This window comes from Setaria viridis, chromosome 9 (assembly GCF_005286985.2).
Source record: "Setaria viridis chromosome 9, Setaria_viridis_v4.0, whole genome shotgun sequence".
Lineage (NCBI taxonomy): Eukaryota > Viridiplantae > Streptophyta > Magnoliopsida > Poales > Poaceae > Setaria > Setaria viridis.
This window is the reverse complement of record NC_048271.2, coordinates 42,392,664-42,412,342: the sequence shown is the minus strand read 5'-3', so window position 1 is coordinate 42,412,342 and position 19,679 is coordinate 42,392,664. Positions and strand designations below refer to the sequence as shown.

The 19,679-nt window shown below is 50.5% G+C and overlaps 1 protein-coding gene across 2 annotated transcripts; it reads left to right on the top strand.

Moving 5' to 3' along the window:
• Positions 1 to 11,266: 11,266 nt before the first annotated feature.
• LOC117837605 (calmodulin-binding transcription activator 3) lies at positions 11,267 to 18,872 on the top strand. 2 transcript variants are annotated; one of them, XM_034717323.2, is made up of 13 exons: positions 11,267 to 11,519; positions 12,060 to 12,179; positions 12,766 to 12,881; positions 13,557 to 13,645; positions 13,764 to 13,806; positions 14,437 to 14,611; positions 14,725 to 14,844; positions 14,926 to 15,257; positions 15,529 to 15,867; positions 16,015 to 16,703; positions 16,883 to 17,447; positions 18,178 to 18,501; positions 18,594 to 18,872. In XM_034717323.2, exons 1-13 carry the CDS (start codon positions 11,477 to 11,479, stop codon positions 18,699 to 18,701), a joined length of 3,063 nt encoding a protein of 1,020 aa, XP_034573214.1. In that variant the 5' UTR covers positions 11,267 to 11,476; the 3' UTR covers positions 18,702 to 18,872. The 2 variants fall into 2 exon arrangements, with proteins under 2 accessions (XP_034573214.1, XP_034573215.1); XM_034717324.2 differs by having other exon boundaries at positions 11,268 to 11,519; positions 14,728 to 14,844.
• The last annotated feature ends 807 nt before the right edge of the window (positions 18,873 to 19,679 follow it).

Below are 19,679 nucleotides of genomic sequence, written 5' to 3'. Positions count from 1 at the left end.
TCAAAACATCCCCCTTTTCACAAACTAAAAGATGACGGAAATATGTATGTACAAACTTGCAAATAATAGCTAAGGGTAGAAACGCCTTAGCTGCTCGATGTTCCAAGCGTTGGTGAAGACCTGCCCGTTGGGGGTCGCTAGCTTGTACGTGCCCGGCCACAGTACTTGAGCGACGATGAAAGGACCTTCCCACGGAGGGGTCAGCTTGTGCTGACCTCTGTTGTCTTGGACGAGGCGAAGCACCAGGTCGCCGAAGTTGAAGGCTCGACCCCGTACCTTACGGTTGTGATATCGTCGCAAAGCTTGCTGGTACTTGGCCGAGTGCAGCAGGGCCACATGACGCGCTTCGTTGAGCTAGTCTTGCGCGTCCTCGAGAGATGTTTGGTTCCCTTGTTCGTCATACACCCTGACCCTCGGCGACCCATACTCCAGGTCGGTTGGGAGGATTGCCTCGGACCCATAGACCATGAAGAACGGGGTGAAGCCAGTTGCCCTGCTGGGGGTTGTCCTCAGGCTCCATAGGATCGCGGGGAGCTCCACAACCCATCGGCCGTCGAACTTGTTGAGGCGGTCGAAGATCCGTGGCTTGAGACCCTGGAGTATCATGCCGTTGGCCCGCTCGACCTGTCCGTTCATGCGGGGATGCGCTACGACTGACTAGACCACTCGGATATGGTGGTCATCGCAGAATTTGAGGAATTTCTTCCCGGTGAACTGCGTGCCGTTGTCTGTGATGATAGAGTTGGGGATTCCGAAGCGATGGATGATGTTGGTGAAGAATTGCACCGCCTGTTCGGACTTGATCTGCGCAACCGGTCATGCCTTGATCCACTTCGAGAACTTGTCGACGGCGACGAGCAGGTGGGTGAAGCCCCCGGGCGCTTTCTTGAAGGGCCCGACTAGATCCAAACCCCAAACCGCGAAGGGCCACGTGATGGGGATGGTCTGGAGTGCCTGGGCGGGCAGATGGGTTTGTCGCACGAAGAACTGGCACCCTTCGCAGGTGCGCACCATGCGGGTGGTGTCAGCTAGAGCCGTCAGCCAATAGAAACCTTGTCGGAAGGCGTTCCCTACGAGGGTTCTTGGTGCAGCGTGGTGGCCGCAGGCTCCGACGTGGATGTCCTGGAGTAACGCCCTTCCCTGCTCGATCGGGATGCAGCGTTGCAGGATGTCGGTATGGCTCCGCTTGTAGAGCTCCTGGTCGATGATGGCGAAGGATTTAGCGTGGTGGGCAATCCGTAGCGCCTCTATCTTATCCGTCGGGAGCAACTCGCGGATGAGGTAATTAAGGTACGGGGCTCTCCAGTCAGGTGGGGAGTCGGGCCCCTCTGCTGGATTCGTTTTGATTTTCATGACCTCGGGGTCGGAGGGATCGACCTCCGAGTCTGGGACAGGTGGCGTGTTGCTGTCCTCTCCCGGGTCAGCTCTCGAGTCCGGAACAGATGGCTTGTTGCCGGCCTCTCCCGGCTCCTTGTAGCGGATCGAGGGCTTATGCTGGTCACTGATAAAGACTCCGTCGGGCACTGGCTTCTAGCCGGACGCCGCCTTTGCCAGCTCGTCCACTACCTCGTTGAAGCGTCTTGCGACGTGGTTGAGCTCCAGACCGTCGAACTTGTCCTCGAGCTTGCGAACTTCGTTGCAGTACGCCGCCATCTTTGGATCGTGGCAGCTCCACTCCTTCATGACTTGCTCGACGACTAGCTAAGAGTCGCCCCGGATGTCCAGCCGTCGGATGCCCAGCTCGATGGCAATGCGAAACCCATTGTGGAGAGTCTCGTACTCGACGACATTGTTAGATGCGGGAAAATGGAGGCGGATCATGTACCTCATGCGCACGCCGAGGGGGGAGATGAAAACCAGGCCCGTTCCGGTGCGAGCTTTCATCAGTGACCTGTCGAAGTACATCGTCCAATACTCCTGCTTCTCTGGTGCTGATGCCGTCTGGATCTCCGTCCATTCCGCGACAAAGTCGTCCAGTACTTGGGACTTGATGGCTGTCCGGGGGGTGTAGGTGATGCCCTGGTCCATAAGCTCGAGTGCCCACTTCGCGATCCTCCCCATGGCATCCTGATTTTGGATCACTTCGCCGAGGGGAAACTATGACATGACTGTCACTGGGTGGGAGGTGAAGTAGTGGCGCAGTTTTCTCTTCGAGATGAGGACTGCGTATATGAGCTTCTGGATTTAGGGGTAGCAGGCCTTGGAGTCAGAGAAGACCTCACTGACGAAATACACCGGTCGCTGCACCTTGAGGGCGTGTCCCTCCTCCTCTCGCTCCACCACCAGAGTAGCGCTAACCACCTAGGTGGTTGCCGCAATGTAGAGTAGGAGTGGCTCCCCGTCGGTCGGTGGGACCAGGATTGGGGCCTTCGTCAGGATTTGCTTGAGCCGGTCAAGCGCCTCCTGGGCCTCGGCGGTCCACACAAAGCGGTCAGTCTTCTTCAGGAGTCGGTAGAGAGGGAGTCCTCGTTCGCTGAGGCGTGAGATGAAGTGGCCCAGGGCCGCAAGGTATCCCATGACGCGCTGCACTCCCTTCAGATTTTGGATTGGCCCCATATCGGCGATGGCCGATATCTTCTCCGGGTTGGCTTCGATGCCGCACACGGAGACGATGAAGCCGAGCAGCATGCCCCTCGGGACCCTTTTCGGGGTTGAGTTTGATGCGCTTGTCTCGAAGGCCAATTCAAGGTCGGGGATGAGCTGGTCGCCCTTCTTGGACTTGACCACGATGTCGTCCACGTAGGCCTCATCGGTTCGCCCGATGAGGTCCCTAAAACACTTGAGCATACATCGCTGGAACGTAGCCCCCACGTTTTTTAGGCCGAACGGCATCGTGACGTAGCAGTAGGGACCGAAAGGGGTGATGAAAGAGGTCACAGACTGGTTAGATTCTTTCATCGCGATTTGGTGGTAACCGGAATACGCGTCGAGGAAGCTAAGGGTTTCACACCCTGCGGTGGAGTCCACTATCTGACTTATGCGTGGCAAAGGAACCAGATCCTTTGGTCATGCTTTGTTAAGACCCGTATAGTCAACACACATTCTCCATTTTCCATTCTTTTTTCGTACAAGAACAGGATTGGCTAACCACTCGGGGTGGTCCACTTCCTTGATGAACCCGGCCGCCAAAAGCTTTTGGAGCTCCTCAGCGATGGCCTTGCACCTCTCCTCGTCGAAGCGGCACAAGCCCTGTCTCACCGGTTTGGAGCCGGCCTTGATGTTCAAGGAGTGCTCGGTGACTTCCCTCGGGATGCTTGACATGTCCGAGGGTTTCCACGCAAAAACGTCGCTGTTTGCGCGGAGGAAGTCGACGAGCGCACTTTCCTATTTTGGGGATAGGGTAGTGCCTATCCGCACCGTCCTGCCGTTGGAGCAGTTGGGGTCGAGGTGGACCTCCTTTACGCCTTCCGTGGCTTCGAAGGAAGTGGTGGACTGCTTGGAGTCAGGCAGATCCTCGGTGCCCTCCGCAAGTCGGACCGCGTGGTCCTCCGAACAAGTGATGGCCGAGTCATACTCGCAGCACTCGACATCACACTTGTACACCTTCTGGAAAGATGTGACGACGGTGATGACCCTGTTGAGCCCCGGCAGCTTGAGCTTGAGGTAGGTGTAGTTGAGGATGGTCATGAACTTGGCGTAGCATGGCCGCCCCAAGGTGACGTGGTAGGTCCCGCGGAAGCCCACTACCTCAAAGGTGAGGGTCTCCTTCCTAAAGTTGGAAGGAGTCCCGAAAGTGACGGGCAGGTCGATCTGCCCGAGGGGCATTACTCGTTTCCCCGGCACGATGCCGTGGAATGGCACCTTGCTGGGACGGAGATGGGATCGGTCGATTCCCATGGTGTCGAGGGTCTCGGTGTAGAGGATGTTGAGGCCGCTGCCTCCATCCATGAGCACCTTGGTTAGGCGCTTCGTGCCGATGATGGGGTCGACGACGAGGGGGTAGTGTCCCGGCTGCGGGACACGCTCTGGGTGGTCGGATTGGTCAAAGGTTATGGCGGACCTTGACCAGTCGAGGAAGGTCGGGGTAGCGGGGTCAGCCGCATAGACCTCACGGCATTCCAGCTTTCGGCGGTGCCTGGAGTCGTAGGCCGCTGGCCCGCTGAAGATCATGAAGCAGCCATCCACGTTGGGGAAGCCGTCCTCCTTCTCTCCGACGTCCTTCTTCTCTTCTTCGGGCTTCCATTTCCGGTCGTCCTTCACCAGATTGCCCACAAAGTACCTCTTCATGAGGTTGCAATCCTTGTAGGCATGCTTGGCGGGGAACTCATGGTTCGGGCATGGTCCCTCAAGCAACTTGTCGAAGAAGCCGGGGGTGGCATCGGGAGGCGGCTGTCCCTGTTTGCGCTCGGCAATAGCCACGAGGAGAGCCTTGCGCCGTTGCTTGTTCTTCTTCTGCTACTGGCGGTTGGAGGTGCCCTCGTTGGCATCCTCCTCCCGCTTCACCTTGCCCTTGGAGCGATCAAAGATCGCCCCGACGGCCTCTTCGCCCGAGGCGAAGCTGGTGGCAATGTTGAGGAGCTCTTCGGTGGTCCGCGGCCCCCTACGTCCCAGCTCATGGACCAGGGGCCTACAGGAGTTCCCGCCAAGAAGGCTCTGATGATGTTGGCATCGGCGACGTTGGAGAGCTCAGTGCGCTTCCTGGAGAAGTGCCGGATGTAGTCTCAGAGGGACTCATCCGACCCCTGACGGCAGCTCCGGAGATCCCAGGAATTTCTGGAGCGCATGTACATGCCCTGGAAGTTTCCCACAAAGGTTTCTTTCAGGTCGTTCTAGTTATGGATCCGACCTGACGGAATGTGTTCCAGCCAGGCTCGCGCCAAGTTGGCCAAGAATAGTGGGAGGTTGCGAATGATGAACATGTCGTCATCCACCCCATCGGCCTGACAAGCAAGCCGGTAGTCACCGAGCCAAAGCCCGGGGTTCGTCTCCCCGGAGTATTTGGCCACGTTGGTAGGCTACCTGAAACGTGCCGGGAACGGCGCGTTCAGGATGCGCGCGGAAAAGGCCCTGGGCCCCGCTGGGTCAGGGTTCGGGCTCCGGTCTTCTTCGCTATCGTAGCGCCCACCACGGTGTACGTGGTAGCCGCGGTCCGCTCCGTCCTCCCTGTCCACGTGGGAGCGTCTCCGTGCGTCCAGGGTGTCGCGGGCATCGCGGACGGGACCAACGCACCGGTGGACAGATGGGGCTCCGCCACCTACAGGTGGTGGGGTCCGTCGCGCGGGCGCGGCCCGGTTCCCCTCGGGGGGAGGCTAGTAGACGGACTCTCCACGCCTTTTGGGAGGCGCAGTGGGTGCTGCCCTGCTGGCGTTGTGTCTGTGTCGTCGGGACACGGAGCTCTCCGTCTGTTGGACTACGACACACTCAAGCAGGTTGCGCACCTCCTAGTGGGCCTATCGCTCCTCGGGCATCGCTGGCTCGGGGAGCCGTCGGAGTAGGGCTGCTGTAGCGGCGATGTTCTGGCTGGCACGTGCGAAGAGTTAAGGACGGTCCTCATCCTCGCAGATATGCCACTGGACATCGCGTGCCCATTGACGCGCTCCGCCTTCATTGCGGGGGTGCTCGACCTCTTGATCGGGCACTGCGCGCGCCTCCGGCAGACGAGGCCGCTTCGAGACCCTGGCGAGGGCTCAGGTTGTAGCTGCAACGCGTGGTGGGGGAGTGCACTGCCTCCCTTCGGCGCCATTGTCGTTGGACCCCGCGGAGTGCACGTCAACCATGAAGCACTCACGCGAGGGGTGGTGGCTCCCGTTGTCGGAACCAGCATCGGAGGCCGTTCCCATTACGCCCACGAACTCATTTTTTGCGGGGATCGTGCCAGGAAACGACCGCAAGTTGCCGCGGCGTTGCGCAGGCCAAAGAGCCACTCCTCCGAAGGAGGCCCCGTGGTGCGCGCCTGGCCGCTCACAACCATTCCGGCGGCAGAGCCGGAGGCGATGGGGTGAGCGGGCCGGATGAGGAGGGGAATCAGCTCGATTCCCTCTCCTGTGGTGAGGAAGTCCAGACTCCTGAAGTGGATGTGGGAGCTGGGAGCGAAGCCGATGTTGCGGTTGGCCATCCGAAGCCGTTGATGATCGTCGTACGTGCAAAGGTGCCCTACGTGGCGCGCCAACTGTCATTGTCAAGAATCACGGGTCAAGACTACGGCAAGTGAATTTGTTTTTTTATGCGCGTAAGGCTTGGATGGTTGCACGAGAGGATACGGGTTTATACTGGTTCGAGTAGGAATAGCCCTACGTCCAGTGCGGGAGGCTACTCGTGTTACTCGTGCAGAGTTTGCAGTAGGGTTTACAAACAGGCAAGAGAGGGAAGCTGGTCCCAAGTCTCTGTGGGTGTGCACTGATGCTCGTGAGGAGAGGTTATGAGTTGGGGGTTGTTCGGTTTGCTTAAGAGTCGTCCCTATCTCGGGCCTCCTGGTCCTCCTTTTATAGCGTAAGGAGGGCACATAAGTTACAATTGAGCCAGGAGCTCAAGGGGAGTGAAAAAGGTAAGCAGGGAAGTAACAGTGCAGGGAGAAGGACCGAGCCCCCCGGGGTTGCCGCCTTCCCTTCCGGTCTCTGTCTCCTGTCAGCATGACCACCGGAGGGGGATGGTTGTCGTTGGGCCCTATCGACGACCCTCCGGTCGGCCGTTGTAGCCTAGCGTGCGAGATATGCGTGGAGACTGACCACTGTAGCCATGCATGATAATGATGATGACTAGCCACCGCAGTTGTGCGCGTCGTGGAGGATGGTCAGCCTCTGTAGCTTCGCGTGCCGACCGGGAGGCGCGGCTAACACGCCCCTACCGCCAGGCTGAGCGGGAAACCGAGCGGCGTATCCTCCTTTGTTGGGCGGAGTGGGCGATGAGTGCCCTATGATGAATGTCACGGGGGAGGGTTAGGACGGTGCAGCAGTACCCTGTGCAGTCATGGCTACACTGCGCCGCCCGAAAACTTTGGCCAGTCATGTCGAGGAGCGCGGGTGCCTTTCTGCATGTCAGAGCCGGATTCTGAGCAGGGGCGCCCCCGTCGGTTGCATTTATGGCGAGCTCGGTGGGGACCCACAAGCCCTGTACCCTCGTCTGCTGGTCCGCGTCCGTCCTCGGGCGAGGGGAAGCTCTGTCCTGTGGGTTCGGATGTGTCCGACCCCTTGCGCCCGGGGTCGGACGAGGCAGAGCCTTGCGGCGAGGGGTCGGGCGCGTCCGACCCCTTGCGCCCGGGGTCGGGCGAGGCATAGCGGAATATTTCTTGTTCATGCCAAGTCGCGCGGAGGTCACTGTCGCCGCAGGTGGGCCCGGGTCCTTATGACCGTTGTTTAAGGTGTATAAGGAGGTCGTTAATATTTTCCCCCAACAATTTCATTGTCAACAATGTCTGACGAAACTGAATGGCAAAAGCTATTTAGTTCGAGAAACACTAAAATGTGGTTGGTTTTGGCTTGAATTTTTGGAAGAATTTGTATCTACAAGTTGGATTTTAATATGCAAAATGGAACCCCTTTTATATGGTTAACAAGTTCCAGAAGTTGTTGGTCAAGTTAAACCAGGTTTAAGGAGTTGAATTTGAATTCAAAGATGGAGCCATGGACTGTTTTGATACTCTGACAAAACTCAATGAGAGGAGGGTCGATGCAGTTACCAGGGCTGAACCCTAGCCCGACATTGGAGCTGAAATTCATAAGGATAGAGTGATTTTTAGCATTTGAGCCAAATTAATCAAATGTAGAGTATATGTTCCTCTACAACTTTGCTTAAAGGGCATCCAAGAGTTTGAATTGAATTTTGGTCACAAATTTGAACTGAAATCCTGGATTTGTGGGGAGAAGGAAGAAAGGAACAGAGGGGGGTGATGGGTGAAGAACAGCTGGGCGCCAGTGAGGTCCAGAGCAGCGCCGCCATGCCACGCGACGGCAAGAACGAGCTTCCACGGAGGCAAGCAAGCAGGCAGGAGGTGGCGTCGGGGAGGTGGTAAATTTTTTTGTATAAATCACTTCCCGCCCGTTGGAGTTTATCCGTTTACTGCTGCTCTGTTTTCACCGCGTCCCCTATTCTTCATTTGCTTTGGTCGCCGCCCTGCTCCGCCGCCATCCCGCCACCACCAACGACTCTGCTCCGCTAGAACCATCGCCGTGAGCTCCTCAACTCATCCCACCAGTCATCGTCCAGTCCCATCCACCACCGCCGCTGTCCCCGCCATCTTCTTCTCTAGAACCGGCTGCTCCTCTAAGGGCACCGTGGTGGAGGTCTAGGTTGCCGGGCCTCGGATGTTGTCTGGGTGTTTGGGGGTGTCAGGCGTGAGCTAGGGAGAGTTGTAGTGGGTCTTGTTGGCTAAGAGTCCAGCCAATGTGGCTGGAACACGTGTGCCGCCGTGCGCCGCGCGTCGGCCATGGTCGCCGCCGTAGACCGCTTTGCTTCGACCGCAGTGAGCTGCTGTTTGAGAGCACGCAACGCTGCTGGAGTCGTAGTAGAGGGTTCCACATAGCTTGTTGCCTTCAAGTCGCCGTCAGCGAGCTGCCGCGCGCCGCCGCCCTCTTAGCGCCACTGGCCGCCCACAGTCCCGTCCGCCGCCGCAGCTACAAGGCCCTGGTTAGCCCACCACCCAAGCTAAAAACCCTACCAGTAGGTGCGCGTTGCCCTAAGGAGTTCACCCAGCTAAGTCCCATCGCCGGTGAGCTTACGGCGGTGAGCTAGCGCCGCTACCCACCGGGGGTACCGCAGTCAAGAGCAGAGGAACTGTGCCTTGACCGGGGTCCCGCGTGTCAGTGTTTGAGGTTAGTTTAAGAAACTAAAAGTGTGGGTTAATCTTTTGGGGTAGTTTTGTGTTGGCTTGCAACTTTATCATGAAGATAAGTTGTATAGTCTTCTATTTCAAAAAGTTTGCATCTCTAACTCATGCATGGATTCTATCGTAGACACTGAAGCTTCAAAAGTGGATTTCTTGGAAATATCTGAAGAGCCTCCGGTGTTTGAGGAAGTTGTTGAATTGATCCCTTGTGAGGGAGGGTCATCTGAAGACGCTGACCTTTTTGTGGATCAAGGCAAGCCTCGGTGCATCTAAGCCTATTTAATTTTAGAAATTATTATTCATGTATTCATCTATTGGTTATTTCCTTTTGAATGCATTAAGTCTAGGAGTTGATTGCAAACCATTCTTGTGCATGATCCTACCTTGTTTAGAGGACATCTTTTCCACCTATTCAACTAATTAGTAACTACCTATGCTTAGCCATGCTTAGATACCTTTAAATAACTTTGGTTACTCAACTCTAAGGTTAATTTTTGTCATACATGTTAATCAAGGAAAATAGCCTGGAATTTTGAAAATGTGGACAGAAGCTAGAGATGGTAGTTCTGCCTGCTAAGCTAAGTTGGTTAAGGCTCCTTTGTTATCTTAACCTTTGATCAAGTGATATTACCTGGTTGCTTACTGTGCATGGGACCAGCAAAGCCCGGTAGGTTAGTTGGCTCTTTGATCGGAAATATTCCGTACCCGTGCTTGACGTGCTGGAGAATGGCAGGGCGTAGCTTGAAACTCACATGAAGATCAGGCCAGACGTGGGGTCCCATGTGGGGGTGCGTCCTTGGGTTTGGGTAGTTATATTTCCAATCTTTGGGTACGGCTAATCGAAAGGTTGTTATGTGTAACCCGTACAGTTGTGCTTGGCTGGTAGTCGGGTATCTCTTACAGGATGTAAATCGGTCCGGATCACCGCAATTCTCGGTTATATGAATGCATTTGATCATCGCTTAAGCATCATAGTGTAATCACGTTTAATATAATGTTTTTCCTGAAATTAATATGCCGTATGACTTAGTTCCACTAATGGCTTAAAACGTTTTATTCATCTAGATGGGTTAGGTAAAACTAAACTGAAATAAAAAGACAAAACTAAGGTTCTACTGATAGTAAGTTTTTCTACAAAATGTGAGTCAGCTAGTACACCATGAAGCTATCATATAGTATTTGAAATCTATCTATATTGGTTAGTCGGGTCAGTACCCTCATACTCAGGGGATTCTTTGTTGCTGTTTTTAGAGACACAACAGGGAATCACGGAAGGAAAGAACTAGGGTATCGTACAAGTCTTAAGATACCTAGAATAAAACTTAGTTGTTTAATTATTTGCCACAGACTGGTCTTGTGTTTAAAACTCTTAGCAATGGTCTAACCTGCACTATTAAGTTTATTTCAATCTACATTTTGTAATAATCCGTATCTCCTGTATATATGTAAAAATATAATATTTGTTGATGCTATCCTATCGTGAAAGCGATCCTGATGTATGGTTATGAGATACGTCGTGGATATTTCGAGGAGTCCTAAGGACACTTGATGGATTATCGGGCTTACACTGTTATAAGTGTGTTTTGGATAATTGCCGTTCCGACAGCAATTATGCGCACCTAAGCCCGTTTAAGTCAGGCGGTTCCACCACAGTGTGTATCTAGAAAAGTCAAAACGAATAGTAATTTAGGATGGATGGGAGTACAAAATTCAATACAAAATCTACTCGTACGACCTTCATGTTTCTATGAACTAAAATGTTCGAAAAATTTCAAAAGAATTTTCTGAACACTATACAAAACGTTGATATATTATATGACCGAAGGGCGAAGGGTACATAGCACGGGAAACTTTGCAGTTCTCTCTCTCCTTTCGTCCGAGCCCTACGATCAACCACTCTTTACATAAAAAATGCACCATCATCAATCACGAAATTTGCGTGCTTTCATCCATAGCAAAACCAAAACATGTGTTGTGTGACTGTGCCCAAGCTGAAAGCCTAAATTTAAGGTCGTGTTTGGATACGTTTCTTCTAACCACATTTGAATTATAATCTAAGTGAAAATTTTCTAACTTCTTACTTCTCGTAGTTCAAATATCTAAAACGACTTACTTATGAAGAATGGGTGAAAATAAAAAAAACGTTTGGCGGGATAAACCGCTTGTAAGCGGAAACGCCCAAAGCACACGCAGCAACGGAAAAGCGCCGATCCGAAAACGGCGGATTCCCTCCTCGAAACAGTCCAAGTGTCCCACAGCCCCCAGTAGCGAACCAGCGACGACACTACGAACGCAACCACCACACCACACCACACCACACCCCGGGTCACCTCGCGCTCCGCTCACCACCACCCACCCCCGTTCCCTCCCGGGCTCCCAGGGTCAGCCCCGTCATTTCCGCCCACGACGCCTTTACTTTTCCGCCCTCCCTTTCACACTCACTGACTCACCCCCGCCTCGTCTCGTCGTCACATACTCACATCACTCCCCCACCTCCCCCGTAGTTGTCTCGCGGCCAATAAATTTTCCCAGCGCGACGGCGCCCCGCCCTCCCGCTCCGTTCCTCCTCCCTTCCCCGAACCTTCCCCGGCTCCCCCGATCCCTCCTGCCCCCGTTTTAACCCCCGCCTTCCGACGAGCCGCCACACCAGCGGCAGCGAGCGGTTCGGAAGAGGGAGGGGGGGAGAGGAGGCTTCGTTTGATCAGGGGCGGAGCCATGGCCGAGAACCGCAAGTTCGTGCTGCCCGGCCAGCCGCCAGGTACGAACCACCTCGAGACCGGGCGCCTCTGCGTCCGGGTTTAGGGTTTTGGGCTCTTCCCACGGCAGAACACGGAGAATTCGGTGGATTTTCGAGGTGATTTCATTCGGATGCATGATTTTTTTGGACAAAAAAACGCACGTTGTTGTGTCCATCGAGGACAACTCGTCTTAAATGTTTTGCATCTGAAAACGCCGTGCGTTTGGGTTCCTATAGTTCGTGCGAAATTTCACTCTCTCCCCCTATTTTATTGTGTGTGTGTTTCAGTTTCGTTTCCGGCTTTGCAATTTTGCTTTATTATCGCCCTGTGCAAGTTGAGCTAAACCAAAAATCTCTTAGGTCGCAAGTTGCTTTTATCGTTTTCAAAAGACAGCGATTGGCCAGTCTCCGGCGTTTTCCTGACTTTTCCGCGCAATAATTCAGAGCAGACAAAAAGGTTTCGGTACCAACCAGAGCAGGGGCCGTATGCCGCCGAGTGGTGGGAGCAGTTGGTGGCGTTGACTAACGGGTGACTAACTAGCCTCCGTGCTGCATCTGCAGACTTCTCGCAGATACTGCAGGAGGCTCGGAAGCGCTGGCTGCGGCCCACCGAAATCTGCGAGATCCTCTCCAACTACAAGCTCTTCTCCATCGCCGCCGAGCCGCCCAGCAGGCCCCCCAGTATGGTTCCTTGCTCTGTGCTTTCCTGTTGGTTCCTGTTTTCTCTTCAGGTACTGTAGCTTTTCTGAATTCTGGTCTGAGGTTGTTTGTTGTTCCATTGGAAATGATCAAATGATGATGATGCTGTTGCCTATTCTGGTTGGCTCAGTAGCTAGGGAGACAACCGGAGTAGGGTTTTTGTTTGCTTTGTGGGCTCAGCATATCTTCATGTGATCACTGTGATGCCATTTAGAAATGGTTTTGCATTCTGAAATGGATTGCGTGACGTGTTGTCAGGAAAACTGAAATGGTGGTTAAAGTTTCATGGTCAATAGTATATGTGATTGCCACTAGGCAACACCACCCAGGGTGATTTGCTTTCAAGTCATCACTGATCATTCATCAAACTTTCTCAGTATCCCCATTTTTTAGATGCTTAGAGTAGTTTGTTCCCGTACAGAAAGCATTAGGGCAGTTACGCTAGCTCTAGAGCTTGATTGCTTGATTTGGTCAAAGCTATTCTTGTGGTTTGTATGTGTGACCCTCAGCTTTGTCTGAAAAGAAATTCGTTTGCACTTATTCTCCTTTACTTTCATTACTGCAATAGGTGGCTCTCTCTTTTTATTTGATCGCAAAGTACTGAGGTACTTCAGAAAGGATGGCCACAACTGGAGAAAGAAAAAGGATGGGAAGACTGTGAAAGAAGCTCACGAGAAACTGAAAGTAAGTAAATGTTGGTTATTTTCTTCCAAAAGTACGTCAATATATTTGGAAGCTCCATATATAGCAGTGACTGCGGATGATGGGATATTCTGTATCATTTTGGCATTGACACTTGTCATTGTGGATTTTGTATCATTTTGGTACTTCTAGAACCTGAACATATGCTGTTGTGGTCATATATTACTTGTGTCTATACTGCCTGTCCAACACAGAGTGCTGTGTCTATATACTTGTGGAGTTGCTAACAACTTGCAGCTCGTACTGCTATTTTCATTTTAGACTTGCAAGCAATGCGCACTGCATTGGGTAAGAAGCTAGTGCATGAAGGTGCAAAATGTTGCATCCTATATGCTGGGGCATAGCTCCATCATCTTCACTGACAGAGCATGTTATCTGTTAACTCATGCGAAAGATGTGTTTCACAACTCACAGTTTGTGTACAGCCATGATGTGAAGGAAAACACAAATTATGTTGCATTTACTGCAATCTGGAACCAGGGGGGTTGCTCCGAGGAAAAAAATCCTCCAAGTCCTAGTTTTGCATTATTTGGTTCCAGCGTGCTGGAATGTACTGCTACCTGAACCTTTTCGATTATAATGCCCATGTATTTTGATTTTATTCCTATTTCTTTTGTGCCTTCACTTGCCCGCTAAAGCTGAAACTTGTTATTTCAGGCTGGCAGCATTGATGTACTCCACTGCTACTATGCCCATGGAGAGGAGAATGAAAACTTTCAAAGACGAACATATTGGCTGTTGGAAGAGTAAGTGCTGAGTGTTGCATCAATGCGATCCCACAATCGTTGGAATGGTACATTGGTAGTTAAGTTTATACCCAGAGGAAAGTGTGACTGAAATAAAATGACTTCTCATATTTTTCAGGGATTTCACTCATATCGTTCTTGTACACTACCTTGAAGTCAAGGTACACTCTATTTCATACCCCAGTAACCTTCTCTTGCATCTGTTCCTTTTTTGTGTGTTCTCTTTTTGGTGACTTGTCACTGGAAAATGGCTTGTGGAGATTTTATGTCACACCACACATCAACATTTATCGACTTTGTTATAGAATGTGTCAAAACCTATTTTTTCACCAACTGTATTAGGAAATGTGTATTAGCAAATACTTCAAATGCTATATGAGCAAATGCTTGCATACTTGCAGCATGTGCCATATGGCCTTTGTCAGCTATTTTGTTCACCACAATTTCCCTTCTGCCTTATACTTGATGCTATATCGTACTTGGCATCCTCTTCTGTGTTTTGTGGCAGACCAACACTATACAACCCATTCTATTCAGCCAGTCTACGATACACACTGCATTGTAATGATATACCTTTCTAAAGTGCATGTGTACAAATTAGTCTATCATTTGTATGGAGTCATTATTTGCAAATGGCCTCCATTGATTTTGTTTTATATATAGTAATAAGTAAATTATTCTGGGATTACAAATACATGTCCAAGACATTGCTCTTGAGTGAGTGGAAGGAGTACTTGCATTCCAGTTTCTATTTGACAAAAATATTCATTCTTGCTTGTTTAACTTTCCAGGGATGCAAACAAAGTTTCAGTCGTGTGAAAGAAGAATTTATGCAGTTATCCAATGTTGATAGTCCTTCATGTTCAAATTCTATCACTAGTCAGAACCATATGGGCCCACAAACCATGGAGGCTGCTGAAAGCCCAATAAGTGGACAAATTTCAGATTATGAAGACACTGAATCAGGTATTACAGTTTCCCAATCTTCCTTCTGCATCATCTACACTAAGAATAGATTAACTGATGCAGATTCAATTATGCACCTTCTTTCAGTGTATCTAAAGCGAAATTCGGTGCAGCAGATAATTTCCGAGCAAGCTCCAGATACCACCCTCTCGCTGAGATGCAGCAGCCTGTGGATGGATTCATGACAGAAAACATGTTATACGCTTCTTCTTCAACTGTTGGTAGTAGACAAGGCAAGAATCACTCCTATATTTGAGAGGTTTTCATGCTAATACTGTGTTCTAAATCATTTTTTCTCTCTTGAACACTTCCAGGTTATCATGGTGAAATGTTGCCAACAACAGCTAACGTAGATAATCATTCATTTTCTCACCATGACATAGCTAGAATGTTTGACAATGCCAACACTGGGCTAAGCAGCGTTTCCAGAATTCTGTTTGACTCAGTGCCATTCAACGAGCCCTTCACAGACTATTCAACTGGGTTCACAGAACCAACACTTCATTCTTCATTTGCCTGCTTAGAGGCTAATAATCTGGAGGATAGCTCTCATTTGCAGACGTTTACATCTGAGGCTCTGTACACTAACCACCTCAGCAAGGAGGAAGCTGATGCGCTGAGTTTTGCTGGCATACCATCATCAGAGGTACTTAATTATTGTCTATTAACTTTCTGAGAGCCTGTAGAGGTGGATGGGATTTACTTTGGGTGTTAGTGGACTCGAGATGTATGTAGACACTAGCAATTTTAGGTTGCTTGCAATAACAACTTGGTTGATCCTTATTTAAAATCTTGAATAACTGTTGTATCAAAAGCAGTGCAGTTCATTTGAACTAGGTGTACTTCCAATGCACATCTAATGCTTGTCCTGATCCTTTGTCAGAAAATTGGAACATTAATCTATAACAAATTTTCAGGTAAATGGAAGTAGATGTACTGAAAGTAGCATCAAACATCCACTCTTGAAGCAGTCATCATTAGATCTATTGACTATTGAGCCTACTGGTTTGAAGAAACACGACAGCTTTTCAAGATGGATGAGTAAAGAACTCAAAGAAGTGGTTGATTTGGGTATCAAATCTACGTCTGATGCTTTCTGGAGTAACATTGAGACGGTGAAGGTTCCTGATCGTTGCAATGTGCTGACTAATGAACAGCTAGATGTTTATGTAGTGAGCCCTTCACTTTCTCAAGATCAACTATTCAGCATTATCGATGTCTCACCAAGTTGTGCATATATTGGTACAAATACAAAGGTGTGTATGCTGTCTTATGTTCTTAGTTGCTTCCATTCTTATCATATGTATGTTTTAGGCCTCCATAGGATAAGTCTAGTTAGTTATTTAGCTGTTTGCAGTACTCATGCCTCTCTTTTCTAGTTGTTAATTATTCTAATGATGCAGGTTTCGGTTACTGGCACATTCTTGGTGAAGAAAGAACATGTGGAAAATCGTAAATGGTCATGCATGTTTGGGAATATTGAAGTACCAGCTGAGATTTTAACTGATGGCACCCTACGCTGCTATGCACCAGAACATCAATCAGGAAGAGTTCCATTTTATGTGACCTGTTCAAACAGGGTGGCTTGTAGTGAAGTACGGGAATTTGAGTATCGGGATCCAGATGCTCAGTACGTGGAGACTTCTCCTTCCCAAGCCAATGGTGTAAATGAAATGCACCTTCATATTCGTCTTGAGAAGCTACTCACTTTGGGGCCAGATGACCATGGTATGGTTGTTTTGAGCAGTGGTGATGAGAAATATGAGGTAATAAATGCTATTAATTCCTTGATGCTGGATGCAAAATGGTCAGATCAAGAATCAGCTTCTGCCAACGAAGTAGTTTCCACTGCTAGGGATCAAAGTTTAAAGAAATTGGTGAAAGAGAAGCTGCATCATTGGCTTATCTGTAAAATAAATGATGATGGAAAGGGTCCCAATGTGCTGTGCAAGGAAGGACAGGGTGTAATTCATCTGGTAGCAGCACTGGGTTATGATTGGGCTATCAGACCGATAATTGTTGCTGGTGTAAATGTGAACTTCCGGGATGCTCATGGATGGACTGCACTTCACTGGGCGGCATCTTCAGGAAGGTATGTCCACACATTCTTCATAAAGCTGTTCCAACATGGGATGCCCATGTTCAACAGAACTTTATGTAAAAGAAGTTACCTTATTTCTTTCTCAACCTTTTGTCTTGCACTTCGTTTGTACTTTAATAGGAACTCGGTCCTTTTTCGATTATTGAATTCTACATTTATATGATTTCCAGAGAGCGAACAATTGGTGTCCTCATAGCAAATGGAGCTGCAGCAGGTGCATTGACAGATCCAACTTCTGAGTTCCCTTCTGGAAGAAGTCCAGCTGATTTAGCATCAGTAAATGGACACAAGGGGATTGCTGGTTTTCTAGCGGAAGCTGCTTTGACAAGCCATCTGTCAGCACTTACTATTAGAGAATCAAAGGATTCCACTGTAGAAGTGTGTGGGTTACCAGCTGTTGAAGGTCTGACTGGCATTAATTCTGCCCAGCTAGCTGGAGAAGATTCTCATGCTGAATCACTTGAAGGTTCTTTAAGCGCTGTTCGTAAATCCACTCAAGCTGCAGCTCGGATATTTCAAGCCTTCCGGGTGGAGTCATTCCACAGAAAGAAAATCGTGGAATACGGAGATGATAATTGTGGATTATCTGATGAACGCACACTTTCACTTGTTTCTCTCAAAGGACAACATGATCCACATCTGCATTCTGCTGCTGTTCGTATACAAAATAAGTTTCGTGGATGGAAGGGAAGAAAGGAATTTATGATCATCCGGCAGAGAATTGTCAAGTTACAGGTAATGCTAATAACCAATTAACGAATTTGTATGATACTTTATTGGATGCCTACTGAATTCCCCTTACTATATAGGGTTCACAAGTGATTCCACTTACTTATCCTATACTACAATGCTAAGTTGTTAACACTTGGCAATAATCTTGCATGTGTTAGCTTATAATGGAAGCCTTCCTGTTCCACTAACTCACGTGAATGGTTTTTTATGAATCTTTCCTTCCTTCAATAACAGATTGATCTCTTCTTTCCCTTTTAAGAGTAAATCATCTGTTTGAAATACCACAAGTAGTGTAGCTCAGAGATCCTGATGCATGCTACAAACGGCATTTATGAAGCTAGTAGGCTGTTTCTAACTTGTTGTTTTACAATTTGTTGCATGCTACACAAGCATAGGGATTTTAGTCTCTTGTTGTGTTTGGTCCTCCTGTAGCATCAATACTAAATTTTTATTCTTAAATTATATGTAGCAGCTCAGCTTTCAGAGACAAGGTAGCATACATCAAACTCCATATTAGTTCCATAAGTTGTCAGCACTTCTGGATATAGACTTCACTGTAGAATTTCCATGCTATGCAAAGCATATTAGTTCCATAAGTAGTCAGCACTTCTGGATGTGAGCTGCTGCATCCTTAGTTTCTTTTCTCCTGGCTGAATGTAATTCCCCATGAATGATAAAAATGCTAACAGTCCTGTCCAAGCATAAGATTTAACTTGTCTTTGTTTGTCACCAGGCTCATGTACGAGGACATCAAGTGAGGAGAAACTATCGGAAGGTTGTCTGGACAGTAGGTATCGTCGAGAAAGTCATACTGAGATGGAGGAGAAAGAGGCCTGGGTTACGTGGATTTCGACCTGAGAAACAACTCGAAGGTCCATCGGAAATCCAACCTGCAAAGGCTGAGGATGAATATGATTTCTTGCACGATGGCAGAAGGCAGGCTGAAGCCAGGCTGCAGAGAGCACTTGCCCGAGTGCACTCGATGTCGCAGTACCCAGAAGCAAGAGAGCAGTACCATAGGCTCACAACCTGTGTTGCTGAAATGAAACAGCCCATGGTATGATATGATTACTGCTACGCTTTGGAAGCTTGCTAGAGGCTGCAATTTTTTGGTTTGATCATGCTTTGATTTTGGCTGCTTTGGAACAGATGATGCAAGATGAGATGCTAAGCGAGGCTGCTGGCGGTGATGTGAACGATTTCATGGCTGGGCTGGAGGACTTGATCTGCATAGACGATGCAGCCATGATAGCATAAATCATGTGTGTTAGGTGTGGTTGACGGTGTATGTGCACCCTATCTATCCATGTAGTAGGAACTTATTCCCTAGAATGCCCCAGCTACCTACCCCTGTCTATCTCTCTATATATGTACCCTGAAACTATTTGCTATGTGTGGTTAATGGAAAAGATCACTTTAGGCCAACAATTGGTATCTAGAGTCTAATTCTTTCCCACCTACCCCTCTCCTCTCTCTCTCATGCTCGAGCTGAACTCTAGCCGGCGGCATCGCTTCTTCCCGGCGTGGATCCGGCCTTCCCCCACGTGGATCCGACGGCGGCGGGTGTCTTCCCCCGTGGATCCGCCAGCGGCGCGGGCGGGTTGACCCGGTAGTGGCGGCTTCTTCCTGGCTCCCTCGACCCTTTCCTCTCCCATGGCGGGCTCTAGGCGGCAGCATCGACCCGTGGACGCGGCGGACGGCGCTGGCCTCCGTCCGCACACATGCCTCCTCCTGTGCTTCCTCTCGCGGCTCGACGACATCCAGTACAAGGAGGGCGGTGGTGGCGGAGGACGAGGCGACGGCGCGGCGCGCCAGGAGGAGCAGCGAGCGGCGTTGCTGGAGGAGGAGGCAGCGCCAGAGCAACGCCGGGCACGACGTGCGGCTGCTGCGCACGAGGAGGCAGCGCGGCGCGAGGAGAGGCGCGCGTCTGTGAGGCGTGAGGTCGCAGCGGTGGTGGCGCGGCAGCGTGACGTCGAGGCGTGAGAGGCAGCTGCAGCTCGAGCAACGCGCGTGGTGGCTGTGGAGACCGTGGTGGTGCGTGCAGCTGGGGCAGCCCGCCTAGCCATGGAGGAGGCACAGTGGCGGCCGCCACCTAGCGGCGTCTGGAGGCGAACCGGCTGCGCGAGGAGGCGGAGGCGACGCGCGTGATGGCACGGTGCAAGGAGGAGGAGTTGAGGCGCGCGACGCAGGGTGCCGGTGCCGAGGCGTAGGGCGGCCGTCCGGAGTCGGAGGAGG